This window comes from Gavialis gangeticus, unplaced genomic scaffold (genome assembly GCF_001723915.1).
Source record: "Gavialis gangeticus isolate Ggan-Ray unplaced genomic scaffold, GavGan_comp1, whole genome shotgun sequence".
NCBI lineage: Eukaryota > Metazoa > Chordata > Crocodylia > Gavialidae > Gavialis > Gavialis gangeticus.
The window spans coordinates 17383361-17406673 of NW_017728992.1; the positions used below are offsets into that span (position 1 = coordinate 17383361).

At 43.1% G+C, this 23313-nt stretch overlaps 1 protein-coding gene across 6 annotated transcripts in view; it reads right to left on the reverse strand.

Moving 5' to 3' along the window:
- Positions 1 to 23313, reverse strand: part of CTNND2 (catenin delta 2) — a 1155395-nt gene that overhangs the window by 611680 nt on the left and 520402 nt on the right. For all 6 annotated transcript variants that reach the window (XM_019521196.1, XM_019521188.1, XM_019521179.1 and 3 more), the window contains exons 3-4: positions 6909 to 6943; positions 5839 to 5955 (exon numbers count right to left, since the gene is read on the reverse strand). In XM_019521196.1, coding sequence (XP_019376741.1) covers positions 5839 to 5955; positions 6909 to 6943 — 152 coding nt within the window. The remainder of the gene's footprint in view (positions 1 to 5838; positions 5956 to 6908; positions 6944 to 23313) is intronic.

Genomic DNA, 23313 nt, shown 5'->3' on the forward strand with positions numbered 1-23313 from the left:
TCTCTGCCTGCCCAGCAGCAGCAGGGGTGCTGGCACAGAGTTGTGCACCCCAATACTGCCAGGTGGGTAGGGGGTGTATTGCCATGGCAGCATGGACCTACCACTGTCTGCACTGAGCCTCCCTGCCCCAGCCAGGGGGAAGGCAAGAGGGTGGGGAGCCCTGAGCCAACAGCTGCCAGCCCACATCCACCCCCACCCTGCATACAAATCTGGCAGGTACATGCCCCCCAGGAGTGCACACCATAGTGGAGAGCCATCCCCCCTACCATCCCTCAGATAAGCCACATATGGCTCCATGTCACTCTCTGCCCGGGCCCTGCAGCTGCACATTCCCACCTAGACTCCAGGACCCATGGACCACCCCGGCTGGGCAGCACCCTTAGCTCAAGGCCCAGCCCCAACCCTGCCCTACTCCCTCCATCCCTCACTGTGAGAGCCTCAATCCTCCCCCAGACTTTCCTGCAGGGAGCTGTGGGAGTCACTTTTCATGCTGCCTACCTACCATGTGCATGTGACATGCACATTGTGTACCTGCCTGACGGCCCTCCTCCCAATCCCCCCAGACCCTGGAAGGCTGGAACTCTGACAGCCTGCAAGGGGAAACCTGCTGTTTCCTGCGTTTTTCCCCTAAAAAGACAAAACCTGCATTTTTCTCCTTAAAATGAGAACATCAATGTTTTACCACATTTTTCCATGGTAAATGGAAAATCTGGATCCCTGATTATCAGAGCATTTGTGCTGGGTCGTTTCACACAAAATACAACAGGGTCCATTACTTTCTTTTAAAAGGTAGGGAGTTGATAAGAGAATGTAAAAGACCTCAATTCAGTTCCCTTCTTTCCGTAAGAGGATTCCAACTGTCATCCCTTTCTTCCTAAATTAGTCTGTTACCTGTCAAACTAGACAGGCATGCTTACTTCAGTGCCCCTCCCTGCTCTTTCTCCTTCAGGGCTTCCCTAGAACAGCTCACAGTCACCATAATCTTCTATTTCTTCTCCTTTTCCTGTTTTTGAAATAAAGGGGCCATGGGAGACCTTCAGGAGAAGTTCCAGACTTAAAATCCTGAGCAGAGAGATGCACATCCTGGCAATGCTAAGGCAGGTGCCTACCCCCTAAGCCTAAATGCAGACTTTCCTTGTTGGCTGATTTTGCAGATCCTGCTCTGCGGTGCCTAATTCTACCTATGCGTTGTACACAGAAGTTTAGACACCAGGGCTCTGAAATCCAACACCATAGCCAATTGCTTAGATGAGGGTCAGCAACTTATGGCCCACTGGCCAGATCTACAGCCACTAGTTCCAGTTTGGGGCATACAGCAGCATTTGGTGGCAGGGGGCTTCATATGCACGAAGCTGTATCCAGTGGCTCTAGATCTGGCCAGTGGGCCATAAGTTGCTGACCCCTCACCTAAGCAGTTGGCTATAGTGTTGGATTTCAGAGCCCTGGTGACTAAACTTTTTTGTACAATGCAGTGTACAACTTTACTGTACCATGCCAGAGCCAGGCAGCACAGAGAAGCTCTGGTAGTGGCAAGGTCCTAGTGTGGGCCTGCTTTGGACTTGGCCCACTGCCAGAAAAACATTGCCAACCCCTGGCTTAGATCCTTTTTTTGAATCTGGGCCAAATCTGAGGACTAGCACTAAAATAGAGAGGCAGTTTATTTCTTGAACTTTGTGTTCCTTTGGAGATCAGTATTTTAAAATGCAAAGGCAAGGAGAGATGGGTAAAGGTATCCTCATGCATGGGTAACCTTATTTCAAGCTTCTCTTTTCCCTTAAAACATGCACAGAAAAGGAACTCACAGGGGAAATGAAGCAGATTCCAAGCTGCAGTAGCTCTCTAGAAGCTAAGCCTGGGATGGCTTCAGAGGGTACTTAGAGAGACTATAAAAGGCTGGGAGTCCCAAGCAATACTGCTCTGTGGGAAGACTTTAACAAAAAGCAATTAAAAAAAAAAGCTCATCAAACAAAACCCAAAGATTACCAAGGCAGTTCAGTAATGCCCTCGCTATGGTTTTCAGTATATTCTTTATATCTTTACCCATGCACATGCACACACACACACACTTTTCACACAAAAAAATCAAGTTTTAAAGGAAATTCTAAGGGAGTTGGAAAGCCAAGAACTTAAAAGTTAGAAAAAGACACACCTAAACTGCTTATGCAACCTTAATTCAGGCCCCGTGTGCTTATGCTTTAAGAGACAGTCTTTAATTAGATAATGCCACACAATTTGTCTCACAGGACCCCTGTTTCACCCAGTGCAGAGTGAATGGTGCACTCTTAAGGTGATGCTGTTCAATATTCTATTTTGTCCCCATTGTTCAATGGATATCTTTATTTCTTATTCATTACACATTGTGACCTTGTTCTAAAGACAGAATTGTTAATTTCCTCATGGGCTTTCCTACAGCATTTATCATTGTAATATTTGAGTGTGCCACAAATATTAATGAATATGTACACCTCTAAGAGAGGAAAGGGTAATATTATCTACCCCTTTTATAGCTGGGGAACAGAGGTACAGAGCAATTAATATCAGAAGTATCCATTAACTTTGACCACAATTTGTGATGCCTAGGACCTGGGTTTTCAATTGTTTAGCAGCACACAGCATTTTATATGTTCAAGACACAGCTGCCATCATTTTGGTTGCAGTTGTTTGTCCTTAGCAATTTTGAAAATCAGACTCTAGTGGTTTAAAGTCAGACACCCAGGAAGGTGAAATATGCAATCTGACCATTTATGAAAGTTTAGTTGAAACTGATTTTACTTAGTATAGCACAGGTATGGAATTCAGTGCTTGGGCAGTGCATTAAGCCATCCATACCAGGTCCTGTTTCTGCCCAAAGCTGCCCCTCCATCTACTGCATACCTCCATCCACAGCCCAAATCCACCACCACACAGCTCAATCTTTCCCAATTCTGGGTGCTTTCCCATATGCAGTTCCACAGCCCTCCTATCTCCCCACCCCAATGTACAGTCTCTTAGCATACCACCTTCTTGCTAGGCATACTACAAAGACACCCAAGCTAGTTCTGGAAAGGGAGGCAGAACCAGAATTATTAACTCCACCTCTTATCAACAGGCTTTGGGACAGCTGTGCCCAAGGCCATCCCAGGGTGGAATGATTTGGGGCAACAACCTCAGGCCTCGCGCTTTGGGGGGCCCCATGGAGCCAGGCAGAGCAGTCACGGCAACTCCATGCTGCTACCAGCTTCATGTCCAGCTGTTCAGCACCCCCGCCCCGCTGAATCCACTGCTGGCTTCCTCACACCCAGGGCCTGGGCCCTGCACAGGCTGATTTTCCCCGGGCCCACACCCTGCTCAGGCCATCTCTGGCTGCACCAGTCAGCCCACCTGAAGCACCATGATAAGACAGGTCTAGTGCTCTCTATTTGGGAGGTAGTGCACATGCAGTGTAACTCAGCATAGCACTGCTTGGCTTTATAATAACAGTTTCAAGGATCAATTGACTCTGCCCCAACTTGCCCTTGTTTCCATCTATAGTTTCTCTATGGGCCTACTGGTTGAAAACAACTGCTTTCATTGGAAGAGACTCACAGTTCTGGTTCCACACACAACTAACCCCTTCTTTTCCCATGTACAAGCTAGTCAGGGAAACTAAGGTATACAATATAATCATAATTTAATTATGATTAAACCAAACATTGTACAACAAAACTGCAGCCTGTCAAACAGTCAGCTGGCCCAATAAATTCATGTTCCCCTACCCCACTGTCTTTTAGTCCCAATCTAACTTTTAAGGGTCTTCATCCAATATCAGTATCTTGGGCCACCAAGCTCTGTGTCCTAGTCTCTTTCTCCAGTTAGTGTCAGTTTTCATCTCAAACACAGCTTCCTCATTCATTACATCTCCATATTCTTTCACCTTCTCCTCACCAACCACAAGTTCTCTGTTCCAGGGTCCAGCCAGGTCTTCATCCAATCCCAGTCTCACTTGTCTTCCAGCCCTTCCCAACTTTTTCCTACCCACTTCCTTCCCCATTGACAGCTTCCAGCCCTCCAGGTCTCATCCCTTTTACATTAGTCAACACAGTTCTCACCTTCATCCTGTGGGGGGTACAGCCCTGGGGTTACTGGTAGTTCAGGGGAGACACTTTTTCTGTTTTCAGTTTGGGTGCCTGGACCTAAACCTTGACCCACTGTTGTATGCAACAGTCCTAAGGAGCAATTTCAAGAAAAGTTATCTAGCTTTTCCTAACCCCAATTATAGGATCTGGCTAAAATTTTCCAAGAAATAATCTATGCAAAGGATATTTCAGTTCCAACAGTTATAATTTCGTAAAGATAACTTTTGCCAACTAAAAATAGAATCTTTTAATGGGAGGTGTGAACTTCTCATTAAATTTTATAATAGTGCCATCAGCTCCTCTGATAATTTACATATTTATTTATTGTTAATTACTATACACACTACCCATAAACAGGACTCTCTCTTTGCCATAGGAGCACTGTGATACATTTTAAATATATATGCACAAACTACATCATGGATGTGCTTCCTTCATCAACTGCTAACAGAAATCATAAAACATCTGCTAAGGAATCCCTATACTCCTGCCCATTTTCTCTGAGTTTGGATAAAAGAATACATCTTGCAGAAGGTCTTTGTGGTTGACAATTAAGGATAACTTTAGCTCAGAAATGGGACTAAATTCTAATCCTAAAGGGCTTTCATGGGAATGCTATTTTCTCTCTGCCCTCTTCCTGGAAAGCCACCTTATCTTAGAGTGGCCTTATCAGAAAATGGCTTGTATGAAAATGACAGGTAGCAACAGAAAGATGAGTGCAGCAGACCTGTCGTCATGGTTACACTAGTTGTTGGTGGCTGAGATGGAGCTGTTAGGAGTGAGATTGTAGGGGGCATCAGAGACATGAGGATATGTGAGTGTACAGAAAACTGAAGAACCAACAGAACACCAAGAGCAGAGAAAAGAAAATGAGGAAATGTGCTGAAAGTAAAGAACTTTTTGGCTAGGAAAATGAGAAAGAAAGACATACAAAAATCAACTTATCTTTTCCTAACCGTAGCAGTATTTCCATTGATATTTCCATCAGCTTCCTGGAAAACCTTGTTAGCCTGCCTCTCAGGTATGTGTGACTGCATCTTTGAGAATAAGGATCCTGCAGCAGCTAATGGAAGGTTGTTCCATGAACACCTTTATCCGATATCCACCCATAGTCACGCCTGACCAACCAGTTTGAGAATATCTGGTTCTTCTGGAGCTTTGGCATCTTTGCTATGTCCTGCCATCGTCTTTAGAATTTTCCAGGATTCCCATTATCTTCTCACTGTTCATCCTGGTGGCCATCCACAGAGTTGTTCTAACCTACACAAACCTTTGAAAGTTTTAGCCTTGTACCTCACAACTAGGTGGTGAAAATGTGGCATCAAAAATGGTGATGGGCCCAAACAGAAAAATAGCATTTTATTTTGGCTCTGCTTCTAGTATACTGTTAACCTATTGGTTCAAAGTCACTAAGGTCACTGAAATCTTGAAATATTGCTTTTATGCCTTACAGTATGATGGCACACATTTCTTAAATTAGAAATTCTCTAACATAAATCCATACTGCTTTTTGTCCATAACTTCTGAAAAGCTATGAAGCTTTTCACAGACATAATCCATATAGGTAAATAGATCATGCACACAGTTACAGATAATTTAGCTTACACTACCTGCTGCCAAGGTTAACAGATGAAATGGGAAAAACATGAAACAATGCCTTATAAATTAAAAAACAAAAGTATTCTCACTAGTCATTCTGGATTCGAGTGCATCAGGAAAAAAATGTAAGGTCTTGGAAGCTTACTTTCACTAGCTGAATAGTCCTGTGGATCAAGTATTCCTGATTCCTGCAGTGATCTAATACAGGAATCCACCAGCTCAAGACCAGTTGTGAGCTCATCTTCAATGTCCTTCTGACCATCTGCAATTTAAAAAATGAACCAAACAAATCCTGAAATTTGTTTAAGGAATTTAAAGGGAAAACAAAATAATTATAATAAAAATCCGTATAAAATTGGAACTATCTAAATTCATAGCTAGTCAAGGAACTGTATAAATTATAGCAGTGGTATTCAGCCTCTGGTCTGTATATTCCAGTTTGCAGAATTTCCCAAGGGTCCAGAAATTTTGTGGTGGGGGAGCAGTGGCAGTGTTAATTGCCATACCTTCTATAGCTGGAGCAATTAAGCAATTATGACTTCCCGACTGCCAAATTTCCAAACCCTTGGGGAACTCTGCAGGCTGGATGGCATGGCCCTGTGTGTTGAATTGCATAGGCATGCCTCATCCATCTGTGGCTGGATCTGGTGTGCAAGGTAAATCCGCAACTGGCCATGCTATGCATTGGATCGCACATGCGGATCCACCCAGCCCACCGAGTCCATGCTGGACCTAGCCAATGGTTCAACCCTGGCGACAAGATCTGGCCCGTGGACCAACCCCATGCCACTCCTCTGGTCCGTGGGCAGGAAAGCTGAGCAGTACTTATATATAGGGTCAGATTTTCAAAGAAGGCTGGATTATATGGCCTAGAAAAATGCACATGTAGTCATTCTACTTTAAAAATATGACCGCTGGTGTTTATAAGCAAATGGAGAATGCTTTTGTTCAATTCATAAACAATTATGGGGTGGGGTGGGTCTTCACGCTGTTTACAATGACTAGCACTATATGCTACATTCTCCTAAGCATGAGTGAGTATCAATTATTGCCACTTCTCTAGAAGGATACTGAACACTGTTAATGACTAAGGAATTTTAACGACAATTAATGTATACCCCCTACCCTTCTCCATAATTTTTCTCACTTTGTCTAGAGAACACAGTCCTTAGTGTGAAAGTAAATATACGGATATGATCCAAACAAGTACTTTACCTTGCGTTTGCCAATGAAACTGCTCTTCTGTAGAACTGTAAATAAATAAATAATGAATTAGAAAGGTCTTGGGTAAACTTTTAAAAATAACATTTGAGAAAAATCAGTACAAGACTATTATTCAGATGTAAACCCACTCACCATGATGAAACTCATTCAACAATACCAAACAATAACATGTTTAAACTATGATTTAAAGGTAAAAGTGTGTTGATTTTTTTGAATTATTTTGGGCAGTATTAAAATTAGGAAACAGCCCAAGATTTCTCTTGGAAAAGAAGAGTTATATATCACCTCCTCAAAAATCAACTGTATTTTCTCAAATACCACACTCAGCTCTCCCGCAAATGAGCCCTTGAAAATTGGGGTGCAGATTTTTCTTCACTGGAATAGAAGCAGGGTGCAATAGAGGAAACAGACACTGTGACTCATGACTACTGAGATGGCTGTTTCTCCCAGAGGCTATAAACAGCCGAGGTTAATCCTCTCATAGCCACTGACTGTTAAGGCAGTAGCTACGGGCTGAAGAGCCAATGAGCTGGCTGAAAGTAAGTGAGCTGCCACATGTAATCTGTAATATCTTGATGAGACTTGTGGTGTGGAAGCAACACTTGCTTACAGGAATTTATATAAATTAGTATATACAATAAAGAAGCAAGACTTTTACTGTTTCCCTTGCAAGGGTGTGGAGCCTACCTTTGTTAGTGTCCTGTCATACCAGAAAGTTTCTGCTGCTTCATGCACACTGTCTCCTGAGTTGCCGCACTTCCTGGACCCTATGGTCATGCGCGTGGACGTTTGGTTCCGAGGGGACAACTAGAAGTGGCACACCTTGTGTTACCACTAGTTGTCCCTGGGGAATGCCCCTGCCACGTGGGCTCTGGTGTGCAGCAAGTTACCCCACGTGGGGTAAGGGAGGCTGGGGCCAGCACTGGGTTGGCCCCAGCAGCCTTACCAGGGGTTCTGGGGGCCTCCTGGCGCTACAACAGCAGTGACCCCGCCATGCGGAGCCTGGCTGTGAGTTTTTATCCTGTGAGATATCCAGGAGTCAAGGAAACTCTCTGCACTGGTCCCTTACAGTGCGGAGAACTGAGCATGCAGTCTATGGTGCCACAGATATGTCTGCGGTGCCACATACCACACAGCTGCACTCATCTGGATGCAGCCTATTTTTCAGGAGGACTTACTCTATGTGCAGCGATTGGCCATGACTCTGGAAAATCCTTTTTTGCTACATTGTGCTGTCAAAAACAGTGTGTTTTTTATTTGGGGGCATGTGGTATTCAAGGCCATATGTAGATGAAATGAGGGGCATGTTTGCACGACACTTTAAAGTGGGCTAAATGCTTTTGCACTGCTTTAATGGTGTCAGTGTTTGCACAGCTCAGTGGCGTATTGTGCATTAATTCTGGCCGCTCTAGGAAATTTGGCGCCGTAATGCACTGTAAATGACTTTGGGTGCAGCAAACTAAAACTCCTTCAAGGAGTTTTAGTTTGTTGCCTCTACAGTCATGGAGTGAAGCACCAGACTCTGTGCAGCTTCACGGCTCTGCAGAAAGCCCTGCAGGCTGCTTGACAGCATCCCAGGAAAGCGGCGAGCCTGAATTTTTTTTTTCCTCCCCTGGAGCCTGCCTGCCTGCCTGAGCTGCGCAGGAGCCTGGTGCTTCCCTCCACAGCTGCGGTGCCCACCCTGGGACCACCCAAGGTGGGTGCCTGTAGGTGGGTGTCACCTGGTGGGCTCTGCAGCTGCTGCAGAGGGATGCACCAGCCCCCCCTGCAGCCCAGGGACCACTCTGCCCGCTGGCAGCTTGCCCTGACCTGCCTCTCTTGTAGGGAAGGGAGTAAGAAGGGTGTGTGCATGACACAGGAGTTTAATCAGCCCTAAATTGAAGGGTGATTTTTAAAACCCACCACTTTAATTTAGGGCCCCTGTTTCATCTACACACACCCAAGAAAATAAGATGGCTTTAATTAATATAACCCAGGCTCTGCATTTATGCATGTGGTGACTTTACTTGGATATGTAGTTGCAGTGAATTCAAGTTAATCACATGCATAAGTGTTTGTGGTATGGAAGCCAAAGAAGGTAGCATTTTCTAGTGTTAAGATAATTTTAAAAATTATATAATTATCTTTCCTTACATGACAGCAATATGCTAATATATGGATCACACTAGATGCATTTACCATCTTTCAGATGACACAAGGATGATGGAAATGCATGGGCAGATGTAATAGTTAGGATAGGACAGGTATATTTTCTTCCATGGAGAAAATATGGTCAGTGAATTGAGTAGAATTACATACAGAAAGTATACTTCACTCCTATGCATGTTTTTCTTGTCTCCCTACCCACACTTCCTTTGTATGTCAGAAAAGCTCACAGTTACTCAGTGGCTTGCATCATTTTGATGATGATAATTACATAGAGATTTATCTACTGTAGTCATAATTAAAACCCCTTCTTGTGCATTTTTACACATTGGTAGGATATTACAACCTCATAAATGGGGAATACTGATGAAAATATTATCATTTGTATGTCCCAGGAAAATGAAAGAACACTTTTTAACTGTGGCTACTACAAATCTTTTTTTTCCATCCATACAAGTTGCAAATAAAAGTTCTCTTTAATAAGCAATGGATTGTAGATCTTCAGCCATTTTTCCAGTGCACAAAGATGCTGTGTAATTTATGAATACCATGGATACAGTTCCCTGCTGCCAGAGCTGGGGCCAAGAGCTTCCTGCATGGTGAGCGTTTCTTGCTCAACCTGGAGCTGGCTGGGAACTGCTCCAGACTGGCACAATTACCGGCCAGCTCTGGGCTGCACACGGAAGTCTGCACATGCTGCCTGGAGCTGGCTGGGAGTTCCCCAAAATGGGACAGTTCCCAGCCAGCCCCAGGCTGCACATACAGTATTCCCCATGCAGCTCAGGGCTGGTCGGGAACTGTCCTGGTCTGGGGCAGATCCCAGTCCCACAGGTCTTTTCCAGCCCCATTACCTGATCAGTCAAAGCACAGAGCTTGGAAAGAGCTGCAGAGCAGGGGCAGGTCTCAACCCCCTGCCCCACTAGTGGATCAAGACAGAGAGCTGGGACCTGCCCCTCCCCTGCAGCTCTTTCCAAGCCCCTGTCCCCAGTCAGGAAGCTGGGGCTAGGAGCTCCCTGCTGCTGGGGCACAGGGACATTATCTCTGTTTGGGCTCTACCACTGGAGCCTGCCCCAGCAGTAGGCAGCTCCCAGGGGCAGAGAGCAATCTCCCAGCCCCCACCAGGAGACAGCTGTCTCCTAGCCCCATGCTCCCTGCTAGCCCCTGAGCTGACAGCCAGGGGGAGCCTAGAGCTCCCCCTGGCTGCTTCAGGGGGTCAGAGCAGGGTGGGAACAGCCTTCTCCAGGCTGCTCCCAAATGCCCACTCATGGAGACATCTACCCAGAGTGGGTTTACTCTGCAGTAAATTACTGCAGAGTAAACATAAATTACTGTAGAGTAAACCCATCCATCATCATTTGCATGCGTAGAAGCGGCCACTGAAAGCAAACACAACTGAAGAAGCTGGTACTAATTTGTGTAATACAAAAAAAAATATTAAAAAAATCCTGCATTAATCCAAAATGGGAGGTCAAAACAAGTTGAAGGACAGTGAGAAGTTTTCAATATGTTGATTTTTCAGGTATATGTTGGTTTCTCTTTATTCATGCTGGCATGTTCATAGGTCATGTAGCAGACTTAATTTCTAATTAATTTCTTAATTACTATTTCTAATCCCAATGGCATAATTTGATTCAATCTATGCATCATTGCATGAAAAGATATATTATAATCTTAAAAATATAGAACCAACTCTTCCCAGTTAAGGAAGGTGCTGTTTAGCTTTTACTTATTACCTCTCAATTCATAATGTATTATGGGCCATGAAATTTATCCTGTTCATACAAAAAGCTGCATATGAGGTTATCATGGCAAATCTGATTAGATTTCAAATAAAAACTTTTTAAGTGGTTTATCTATAGCACCACTTAAAGAGTACAACCAGGCATCCTGACTTCCCTTATTTAGTCACTTAAAAATATTTTAGAGGATGAGTTTTGCTGCTCTCATGCATGAAGACATCTTTTTAGCCAAGAACAAACTGAAAAGCCAACTGACCTAGGTGCTGACCCTACAACGGGTTTCACAAGTGCAATTGGCTGCTCAAGTGGATCTAAATACAGGATCAGGTCTTACTAATCCAACAGAAAAGCCATGAAACTGGGTACACACAAAGTGCCAGCAGATACACAAACTGAACAAACCAAAAGATTTTTTCTCCCTGCTTTTTCCAGTTAGTCATCTTTTATATAGTCTGTAATTAGAGCAGGTCCAACGTTTCAGGGAGAAATATGGTTTTCAACTTGACAGTTTCCTTTTAAATATGCAACAAACCAGATTTATTTGCCTCCCATTTTCAGTTATCATTATGTATATTATATCTGTGCCTGACTTCTCAAGGAGCCAGGTTCCATCAACTTTACTGAATGAAGAAGTTGAGGGTGCTGAACACGCTGATAAAGGCATTCAGTACTATGAAGAATTATACTCAATGTACACAGAGAAGCAGAAGATGAATATATTAAGAGAGAGACAAAAAAGATTCCCAGCCAAAATTAAATGAGAACTGTAGAAGAAAACATATCGGTATAATATATTTTTAAATGAGCTTGTTACTCAGACAGGTATAAAAATGACCTCCTATAATCCAGGACAGAAGAATAATTATGATTCATTTGCTATAACCTTGTGCCACTGCTATTCATTTAATCATCTCTCTACTTTAAATGTTCCATTACAAATAAGACAGCCAATCTGCTTCATTGTATTAGCATGACATTGAATGAAAAATGTCATGCTAATACATTTTCTCTACACAGCAATATGACTTGTGTGTATATATGTGTGCGCGTATGTTTCTGTTATTCAGTCTCTGAAAGTCAGACCATGATACAAGAGTTATAGGACTAACATAGCCTCCTAAGCATCAAGTCCAATCCCCTCTATTTGTAGGCAACCCTTTAACCAAATATTCCTAAAAACTGTCCAATTCTAACCCCTTCCATAGGAAAATTCACAAGGCGAAAAGGTGCACTTGGACCCTATAATATGGCACGGGTAAAAAGTAATGGAGACTACAGCACTGCTAATGCCTTGATACTGCAATGGCAGAGAAGTAATTAGTTTTAATGCAAGTGGCCAGGGGACAAACACCTCACAGGCCATGTCAGTGGGGCCCACACATCCATGAGCTGCACCAGGAAGAGCCCTGGGTCCCTCAGGCCACATGTTGCCCTGCCATTTCCCACCCCTGCCTACCTGCAGGGTCCCCCTCGCCCCCAACCACTGTGCTGCACATCTGCATGACTCCAGGTTGTGATATACTGCACTGTCTCACCTACTAGAGTGGGTCAGGCAGTGAAAGCCACAAGGAGGGGAAGCTTGGAAACTGGTGCTGTTGCAGCCAAACTGACATAGGGGTGGAGTAGTGGCCAGGCAGGATCCTAGAGGCTACAACGAACCTCTCATGGGCTGCCAGGTGCACAGCCCTGGTTTAATACATATGATAAGAAAATCCCAAGAAAAGGGACATGGCCCACATAACCCTTGCCAGTGTGATTGGAGGGAAAAATTCCTTCATAACTCCAAGTCTGCTTTGACCCTGAGCAGGTAAGCCAGACCTAGTGAGCGGAAAACTATGATGTTTCTAAGTACTGTTGCAGCACCAGTACATCCCAGTCAAAACCCTCAATATTAGTTGTGCCCAGTGTCCAGTGCTTCAGACAATACCCCAAGAAAGTAAAAAAAAAAAAAAAAACTTTTGAGAGGGGAAAGTAAATTCTGATTTCAAGTCTCTGGACACTTAAAATATGAGAGCCCCCCAATCACCAATTGCTTTTACAGCTGTAGATATATTGGTTCTACTTCTTCACTGGAAAAAAGTGTCTGTGATGTTTAGACTTAAGGCATTTCTCACACTTGACTTTGGCTGTAGATATTTATGGTCTACAGATGTATTCTAATGGACTATTTGGGCCTTTCTGATGATGATAAGCTATGAATCACCACTCAACAATGCACAGCTGATACTATTTCACAAAAAAGAGGAGGAGGAAAATCCCTCTGCTCATGCAAAATGGGTAAAACACCTCATTATTATTTAATACTTATACTACAGTAAGTAGTGAGTGTAGATAGGAACATTGTATGTTAACTTCTGTACAAATGCAGAGCTAAAATATGGTCCCAAATCCAACAAGTTTACAACTAAAATACATTTCCATCACATGCAGTCTTGCTGCTAGCATTCTTGCTTAAATATCGTGGCTAGCATCCTAGGCTGCATTCCAGATAAACCCAGCATTGAGTGGGAAATTGGGCAGGAGGGGGATGGAAAATGGAAACAAAAAATCTCCGTGGACTTTCCTCCTCTTGAGACCCCTTCTGGTGATAACAGAGGAATCTCTACAGCTCCTTATTCTAGCTGTTAGGAGACATAAAGAGGCAGCAACATTCCACCCTTGCGCTCCTTTCCTCCACACTCTTGCTTGTACTAGGGTAAGAGGCTTAAGAGGACGATAGAATAAGGGCTGCGATAGCAATTTTCTGACATGCATGCATTCTCCTCTGGGCTGAGGAATTCTTCCATTTACCAGCAGAGGAGTTTTAACAAGGCCAAGGAAATACATTCATTAGATAAATTATTTGTTATGACTACTCTTATCAGTTGTACACAATACAACATTAGAACTGTAATGGGCAGGGGATATATATCACTATAATTACTTGCAACTTACATATGTGGCTTTTCTTTTTCAATCATTAAAGCAATAAAAATGTTAAATCCAAAAAATGAATAGCTTCAATAAAAAAGAAGGGACGTAGTTTTTACTCTGGAGAAACATGAAGCTTTCTGACTCATCATCATGTTGCTGTAAGATCAACATGAATATAGTATGTCTGTACTCATTAAAATAACCACTACTTATCACCTTTGCTCTTTCTCTATCACTTTCCAGATTAAAAATAAAATTTCTACAAGGAAAGCCAAAAATGGCATTTCAGCACCAGTTGGTTAGGGTGGGGTTTTTTTTTTTGCTGAAACTTGTTTTCTAGAACTGTATCTAAAGGTGCACTTTTCCAAGAAACAGCATTTAGTACAGCAAATGCTAAAATGATATGTTGCTCCTTCCAGCTATGAGTAACAAAACATCCACCCCTTCTAGGAAACCCTCCAGTAAAAAATTGTTTTTCTCACATGGCTTGCATGAACAAAGTAAATTTCTGTCTCTGGTTCTGCTGGACTCAGGGATGCTGACATAGCATGAATGCCAAAATGGGAAAGCATCAAATAGCAAAAAACCTTTGTCAGTCTATGCAGGCTTATATTTGTCCTTGAATTCTGTAAGAGCAAAAGAAAGAAAAATGTAACATTGTACAAGAACATCTCATATTGAAGAACATTATATAAATAGGGTATTAAGAGAACTATACCTGTACAGTGTGGAAAGTTCAAAGCATAAAAAGGTGGCAGAAATGCCAAGTTCCCATCATTAGAAAAAACCATCTGCATAGTACTAGTAATCTATCTAAATCAATGTAGTTTCTTTCCAAGCTTGGCATACATGATCACATTTTGAGCTACACATCACAGATATAAAAAAGTAACAAAAACAGATCCTTTGGAAGTCATATGTTCTTGAAGTGCAGGAAAGAACAGAAAAAAGGACTTCAAGGTGAAGTCCTCCATAAGAAGTCGTCAATGGAAAGACAGAAATTAGCAAGATGGATTGGACCAGGTACCATGATTTTGTGTTCAACTGTGACCACTGGCAGAAGTTTCAAAATAAGGTGTAGAATTCCCATATCATTCAATTACTGAAATAAGAAAAAAATTCTCATCTGATCCCTACGCAATAAACAGACAGTTGATGTTATGCCTGATGCATGAGAATTTTTACCACTTCAAATTTGTTTCTATCTTATTTAACTCAACGGTTAATGTTCTCATTTACGATGCAAATGTCTATATGGGATATCCATACCCTCTCCTCAACTTTTCCTGAGATGCTTTTAGCACATCACAAAAGACTGTGCACCACCTTTTCTATTATGGAAGTCAAAAAAGTAAATGTTTTTGCAGTTATTCTGCCTGTGAAAATACTGCATAAGACTATCTTTCTTGTATGCTAAGAGTGAAGAGAATTGTCCCCACTATTCAAGATAGACATAGTGCTATTTGAGCCTTATGGGTTACTTGCAGGCTGACCATTTACTTGGGCACTTTCAAAGGGCTTCCCCTGGGTGCCACATTCAGGAGGCATAGGCCTTCAGACACTTTCAGAATGACCAGTCATAAGACCTGTGCCTAGCACGGAAACTGGCAGAAATGAAAAACAGAATGGAGGAAGAATGAAAACAACATAAGCAACAAACTACTGTTATCATCCTTATACCATCCTGCCTTGAGCAGTGGGCTGGAAGAGATGACTTCATGAAGTCTCTTTCCAGTTCTTCTTTCCTATGATCCTACAGAACTGGATACTACAAGGATGACAAGGATGAGAGGCTGACTGAACACTTAAGAACCACTGAATTAAGAGAAAGCTAAGACAATGGAAGTATAGAGGATACAGCAAGAACATGGGCACCACAGTCTTGGACATGATCTTTGCATAACCCTCTTTGTAGAAGAGTTGCGGTTTTCAGTCCTATAGGTTATATTATCTAACTATATTCCTCTTTAAGAGACATGTATTGCCTACTGGAATGCCCATTTTTTCATGACTGTAATTTCTGCATAATTTTGTACGGGTCTGTCGGCCTATGTTGAAGTCAATTTGTCTTGCAAATGAAGTATCTGGGAAGTCACGAACACCCTTAAAAGCAGCTGATTTGGTATTATCAACCATGGCTCCAGTGGTTCTTTGGAAGAATCCCAAGATAAAAATGGTCAGTTTTTGATCAAGCATGTGGTTCTTCTCTTGCGAGGGTCCAGAGGATAGCCACACACATGATCAGAGGTCAAGAGAGCTGACTTTATGAGAGGCTGAGAGGGAGAAGCATAGGCTCATGGGGGACTTGGTGGAAGCCTGTAAATACATAAGGGGTACACATCAGGATCTGGGAGAACATCTGATCACAAGGGCAACCCAAGGGAAGACAAGGTCAAATTGTCACAAACTGCTGGAAGACCATTTTAGATTGGACATAAGAAAAAAAATCTTTACTGTCTAGGGCTCCAGAGTCTGGAATAGACTCCCCCCAGAAGTGATGCAAGCACCTACTCTGGACATGTTCAAGAAGCATTTGGATGATTATCTTGCTGGGGTCATCTGACCCAAGCTGACTTCCTCCCCTTTGGGCAGGGGGCTGGACCCGATGATCTTGTGAAGTCCCTTCCAGCCCTAATGTCTACGAAATCTATGAAAGCTTAGCCATGAGTGTGTATCTTCTTCAGGTCAGCCTCCCTGGCTCTTCCTCCCATTCTGTTTTTTCTGAGTGCTACTGGTTTCAAGACTAAGCCTTTGTATGTCCTGCCACAAAAGGAAGTTCAGAAATGTCCTCCAAAAATCACAGATCCTGATATAGGGGAGTAAGGACTAATTATTTTTGCCCCCCTGTTATCTGCTCTTTCTTTTCCCTCAGTTACATTACCAGCACAGTTAAGTCCTGTGCTGCAGCATCTCCATAATGCTGCCTTCTTCAATCCTGTACTCTTCTGGCTATTAAATCATGAAATGTTTTCCAACCCTTCCAACAGCTCTTCCCTGGTCTGTGCCAGGTCTTATCTTTATGCTGACTTTATGCAGAAGAGAGCTTCCTCCTTCCATTTAATAATCCTAGAAACATTCAATGAAACTATCTGCCTCTCTATTTTTCTTTCTCAAATACACAGTGGGAAGGGGAGAAGGATGGAGAGATCTGGACTCTATCCACTGTCATTTTTAGAGTTTAGCAGACTGCAAGGCAGTCAAGTGAAGGGCTGTTTGAACACCTTAGACTCTATCTCCAGGTTTAGTCATATGTCTCAGATGACTACGTTCTGAGTATCTTAAGCAGCTTTTGAGCACTGCAATTTCTTTTGAAAACACTATGCAGGCACCTCTCGCTCAAACTATAACATCTTATTGTCCTCTTGAGGATTCTAATAAATTGGGCACGAGCAAATACCAATGGGGAAACCACCCCACTGCTTCAGGTGCACAGCTGCTAAATGATCATCTTTGTTAGGGCTAAATGGCTATTTGTTCCTTTGTAAGCTTTAGAAAAGTTTGCTCTTGTGGATATACATATAAAGACATAGGGATAAATGGAAATCTTATTAATTTAAATAGTTTCTGTTATTTTCCAGTGACAAGTTCTGATAAATACCTTATCCATTTGAATAACAATGAGCATTCCATCAGAAATTATTTTCTTTCAAAACTCAGAGAAAGCATACATTAATAATAATAAAAAGTTTGAGCTCTTTAAAGCACATCTATTTTCTGTGCTTTTTGCAGCAGAATTAAAAATGGCACTGGCTGGCACCTGGTCTAGTTCCACTTCATGGAGAGTGGGGCCAAACTAATTATATGTGACAGACTGAGAGAGCAGGTGACAGAGGTATTCTGGATGAACTGTTTGGGGCCCCATCTGGTGACGTTTTTTAAGACTGGTCAAGAACTAAGAATCACTGTAAATGGTAAAGAAAGATGCCATTCATATAAGAGACTGAAGAAGAAATTGAAATGTATCCATTGCAGTGGCTTAGCACAACTTGAAAAAGAGCTGGGCCTGAGGGGGACTGCATGTGATGGGCACTACCATATATCTTACTGACATGGCCTGAACTAACCTATCCTTGTGGTAGGTTCCTATCAGCATTGAAAGTCTGATCTGTGCCTTAAAGGCAGACAAAGGGATCAACAGAGCATTGGGGTATAACAAGTGGAGAAGACAGATCCAAAGTTCAAAACAATGGCACTGGTGGCAAGCAAGCAAGAGGTAGAAAAAGAGCTGAAGAGTGGAAATGAAGATCTGGAGACAGATGGAGAGTGGATGAAGGTGGAGAAAGGAAGAAAGAAGGTGACAGCAAGAGCAACAGCGGAGGCAGCAATGATGAGAGTGATGATGCCAGAAGGAAGAGAGGAGCAGAGTGGGAGCAGCAGGAGACGGTATGTCGGATGAGAAGCAGAGACCAGCAGAAGCATGATGGCAGGCTGGCCCACTAGAACTGGCATAGTACAAAAACACAGAAGACACACCAAGAGAAACTAGGTAAGAGTGGAGGCTGAGGATAAAGGCAATTTTAACCAGTGGCAGGAGACAGATGGAATCAATGATGAACATATATGATTCCCTGGAAGTGGTAGAAGTTGAGATTTTGGAGGTGTAGGCAGAACACCTCACCAGCCTGATTGCTTTCTCAAACTGAAAGACTTAGGAACTAACTGACTGGGATGGAGAAGAGCATGAGAACTTTTGGAAGAAATATGCAGAAAAACATGGGAGGGAGGAATTAAGAGGATAAGGTTCATATTATGGAAGAAGTCAAAAGAAAGAGTGATTATATTTCAAATGTACATGGATTTACTAGAGGCAGGAGACAGAGAAAGATAGATGGAAAAGTACATCCAAAGGGTCATGTCAATAGAGAAAGTAAGGGACAAATATGATATCTGGACAGCCTCTTGGAGGGCACAAATAGTGTTACAAGTAGACAAGTGAAGCCCAGGTGGGGTGCTGCACCTCCCAGGAATGATCCAGATCGGGACACACTGGGGTTTTATAATGTACCATGGGCAACCAAAAGAGAAAATGCAGAAAGGTGGGGCACCTCTCTGCACACAGCCCCTTTCATGGTGTGCTACAGATGTGAAGGGAAGCGGCATGGAGCTGAAGAGTGCCAGGAGTCTCTAAAATGCAGTATTTGTAAGGGAGAGGGGACTTGTAACACAGATGCCACAAAGCCTTTGTAAGTACAGTCAGACCTCCTAATGAACAGCAAAACCAGGAGGAGGAGAGTGGAGGAGAGGCAGGGTTGGACACTGAGGTAGAAATGGTGGAAGAAACTCAGCAGGAGGGTGGTAACATTTCTGTGATTGAGGCAGGGCAGGAGTGTAGTATGAACTGAACTAATGTAGCTGATGTTAACATAAAATGTAATAGTAGTGAAATGTAACCATGTTAGTCTTGTCCTGTAAGCAACTTGAAAACTCCATTTTGCAGCCTTCTGCTTGACGTAAGTGAATGAAACCTGCATAGCTTTTATGTATGAGTGTGTAAAAGGGTGAATGGTGAAAGAATGGCATAGAGACAGGAGAAGTTTTAACTGTTTATGTAAGCAACAAGGTGCCAAATGTAAGTTACCAGTCAGTAAACTAATTAATAAATGGCTGAAGAATCCCTTTTAGGCCTAGCGCACAAAGAAGATAACAAGGAGAAGGAATGCACTCATCCTGCCAGATGGGCAGCAAAAACACTCCAAGGCTGAGATAAGCTGAAGACAAAAGAAGGACAATTGCAAAAACAGAAGCTGGGTATAGAAAAACCCCAAAGCACTGAAAGAAAGGATGCCAAACCCTATAAAAGAACACTTTGAAAATGCCAAGTTAGGTCAGTCTCTTTCTCTACTGCTATTTCATTGGAGCACAGATGCGTCTATTCACCCTGCTCCAGCTGTTATCTTCAAATCTGCTATCTGCAAATCATCATCATCTACTCAATAAGACCGGGTTGGCCACCCTGGGCTGATACTGAGCAACTACTGCTGGTAACTATATTTGATGTATGTGTGGATGAAATGGTTGTTTTGTGTATGTGTATGCCTGCGTGTAATTATGTGTATGATGAGTTGTGTGTGTTTATATGAATGGTGTGTCCGAACCTGCATGTCTAACTCATGTAATCAATAAACACGGCACCTTGCCTTATCCCCCTTTATAAAGTGTAGCTCGTGATTTTTTGAGCAATAGGTTAATTTGTTAACAGGAGGACATAGAGAGATGGAATGGAAGGGAAGGCGGAAACAGCAAACAGCTTAGACATGGTGGTGGGGCTGGGGAAGAAAGACAGCAGAAGTGGAGGTGAAGCAAGAGGAAGAACCAGAGAGAGAGGCTGAGAAAAGGAAGAAAACACAGGGACTGAAGACCAGGAAGGAGAAATGTGAAAATGAGGGAGGCGAGTCAAAGGAACAGCCAGAGAGGAGTTTCCTGCCACTAACATCTCTGGGCTCCAGCTTAGAGTGGAGACCAGAAGGTAGGAAGCGGTGGGGAAGTGGGGATATGCAAGCCTATATGCGCAAGCAATCCAGGAGCTTTCAAAGGCTGCAGGAATACAAGTGAAGAAGAGGAAATAGTTGACCACCCTGAGCAGTAGCATAGATTACCCTTAAGGGACAGGGACACTCAGCTCAAAGGAAGCACAGACAAACCTTAAAGGCATGGGTGCATCCATTTTAAAACAAGCATAAATGTATTGACAAGACATCCCCTCTGGGCTGAAAAAATTCCGGCACACGCCTGCAGTGGCTCAGGTTGAAGCTGGGGGGGGGGTGGAGACACTAGAGCAGCCCTCCCTTCCCATCCACAGTGCTGAGCTGAGGAGGGGTGTGGCCACACTTTGGCACTATGCTCTGATTAGGGATGTGTTCCCCCTACCCCTCCTTGATAACAGAGCATTTATCAGTTCTGCAACCAGCATTTAGCACCCCATCAGAAAACAAAAGCCTCACTCATTAGTTCAAGCTCTTTTTAAACAGCTTTTTCCAAAGGAAGGAATGCAGGGACATTACCAGGTGACCTGTTGATTAGCTCCAAATGGCCCTAAGTGGACACTGTCCTGTCTGCCTTACATAGACCTCTCTCAACATCAGCTAGCATACCATATGCTGGCTAAGGTCTATGCTACAGGAGAGAGGAGGAAGGGAACCCTCCTTAAGCAGCAAGTGGTGGAGGGATGGGTGTGGGCATGGGAAAGCGAAGAAGACCCTGCTGTGCCTGCAAGTCTTTGCCACAGTTCCAGCCAGGGAGCAGAGGGGAGTGGCCCACCCAGCCCAGAGAGCATGCTGAGATACTGGGGGAATCTGATTTAACTTAAACCATGAAGGGGTCTGGGACAGGCATTACATAAACCAGTTTAAGCCATATCAGTTAAGTCTGATACTATATTCAACCATGTTTATCTCAAACTGGTTTCAGCCATTTTGAAACTGGTTTATGCGCACTGAATGTCTGCTTTGTTACAGGTTTAAACCAGCTTCTGATCACTTAAACCAGTTTGTGTGTAATGTCTGTCCCTAGCCCTGGCAGTCAGGGACAAATGAGACAAATATTATTCAAGACCCAGAGCTGAGAGCAATGCTGGTAGAAGTCATTGGTCCCAGATTGCAATTAATGATACTATCAGTCAGGGAAACAGAATTAGAAAATTTCAATGTATATGCACCACTGGAGAGGGAGGGAGGGAATGCACTGCTTAGAACACTAGTGGTTTCTATTGTCAGAGGGAGACTGTGCATAATAGCAGGACATTTCAATTGGATAATCAAAGTGGGCAGCAGAACTGGGGAAGGAGAAAATGGAGCTCCACACAGATGGTCCAGACTGTTAACAAATATAGTAAAAGAAGAGTGGCTAACAGATGGGTGGGCAGAGGAGAAATTGTTTACTAGAACAGACCCCAGTGGAAAGAAACAATGAAGAAATGACTTTGTGCTTGTATCAAAAGAAATAGAGAAAAGGAAGAAAGAAACCATACACGTGGCTTTTAGTGATCACTGGATGCTTAAGGAAGAAATGAGTCTTGGTAAGAGTCCTATGAGAGGGAAGGGACTGTGGAAGTTAAATGTGTGGCTGTTACAAGATACATGTCAAAGGTACACAAGACATTTTGAAGGGTGGTGAATACTGAAGAAATATTTTGGGTGTACTAGAGAGCAGTGGATGATGGTGAAAAAGAAGACAGGAGAATTTTGAGGAAGGAAGGCCAAAGATGTGCAGGGAAAAGTACAAAAGAGCTTAAGTGAGCTGCAAAAAAAGATTCAGGAGCTGCTACAGAAAGCTGCAGAAGTAAGACAGGTATGAGAAAAGCTAGAATAAACAAGGCAAGAGTTAGAAACCTGGTTTAAAAGAAAGACAGGAGAGAAAATGTTCTTAGCATAAGCATCCTGGCTGGGAGAAAACAAAGAGCGGTCCCAATACATTTTTGCCCAGAGTGACAGCAGCAAAAAGAGAGCTTAAAGCAGTGTGGGAAGAACATGGTGCCCATGTGGAAAACCAGGATGAGGTGTTGGAGGCGATGAGATGATTTTATGAAGAACTATACCAGAAGAAGGAAATAGACTGTAAAGGAAAAGGGCAGTAAAGCATACATCAGAGTATGGATAAACGACAGGAGCTAAACTAAATAAATTGAAAAGCACCATAATGGGACTGGGGAACTGGAGGAACTTGGGGAAGCTGGGCCTTCAAATAAAAGAAAGAAACTAAAGTGCTAGGAATCCCAATGGACACTGAAGAGAAAAGTAATATGGCATGGGAAAAGGTGATGATGAGGCTACGGCAAGTACTTTGGTTATGGTCCAGAGGGACACTGTTATTTGCCAGAAAAGTGGCAGCATTTAAGGCTGTGCTACTGGTAACTATTATATATATGGAAATTGTATTCCCACTGACATGGTGGTAGATAGCCAAAGTACAGAGAGAAATATGTGGGGTCCTCTGGAATGCTGAAAGAGAAAGTTTGGCTAGACATGAACTGCACAAAGCAAGAGAGATAGGAGGATTGGGGCTGCCAGACTTTAGGTTGTTCATCTATGCAAAATGTGTAAGCAAGATATGCAAGGCAGTAACAGAGGGGGAGGGGAAAGCAGCACATACCACCTGATTTCACATAGCTGCAATTTTGAGGAAATGGGGAGTATATCAATTCTCTTTGAAGAGTCCATGGGTGTGGCAACCACTGATTCATTATATCAAGATGGAAGGATTTATGCAGAAGTATAAAATAGAGAAGGTAGGGCTGGAGTTCTTGAAGGATCATAAGAAATTGTTGAAAGCAGTAATGGAAAGGAAGAAATTGATGAAAGCACACAGGATGGAGTCGACAGGAAACTTCACAGAAGGACAAGTGAAGAAGGTGCGGGGAGTAATGGCAAGTAAACAACTAAAAGGTGAACAATCTGACCTAGCATTGATGGCTGTAAGAAATATCTTGTTAGTAAGAGAAGTGCAAAAACAGATGGGGCTTGACAAGCTCATCAAGGTGCCCAAGGGAGAGGTGCGGGGAAGGAGAAAGTGGGACACATTTTGGGAGTGTACATATGTTAGCGGGTGTTGGAAAGTGTCTGCCGCTTTATGAGTGTCACCAAAATAAACCTGTCATTAGTGCA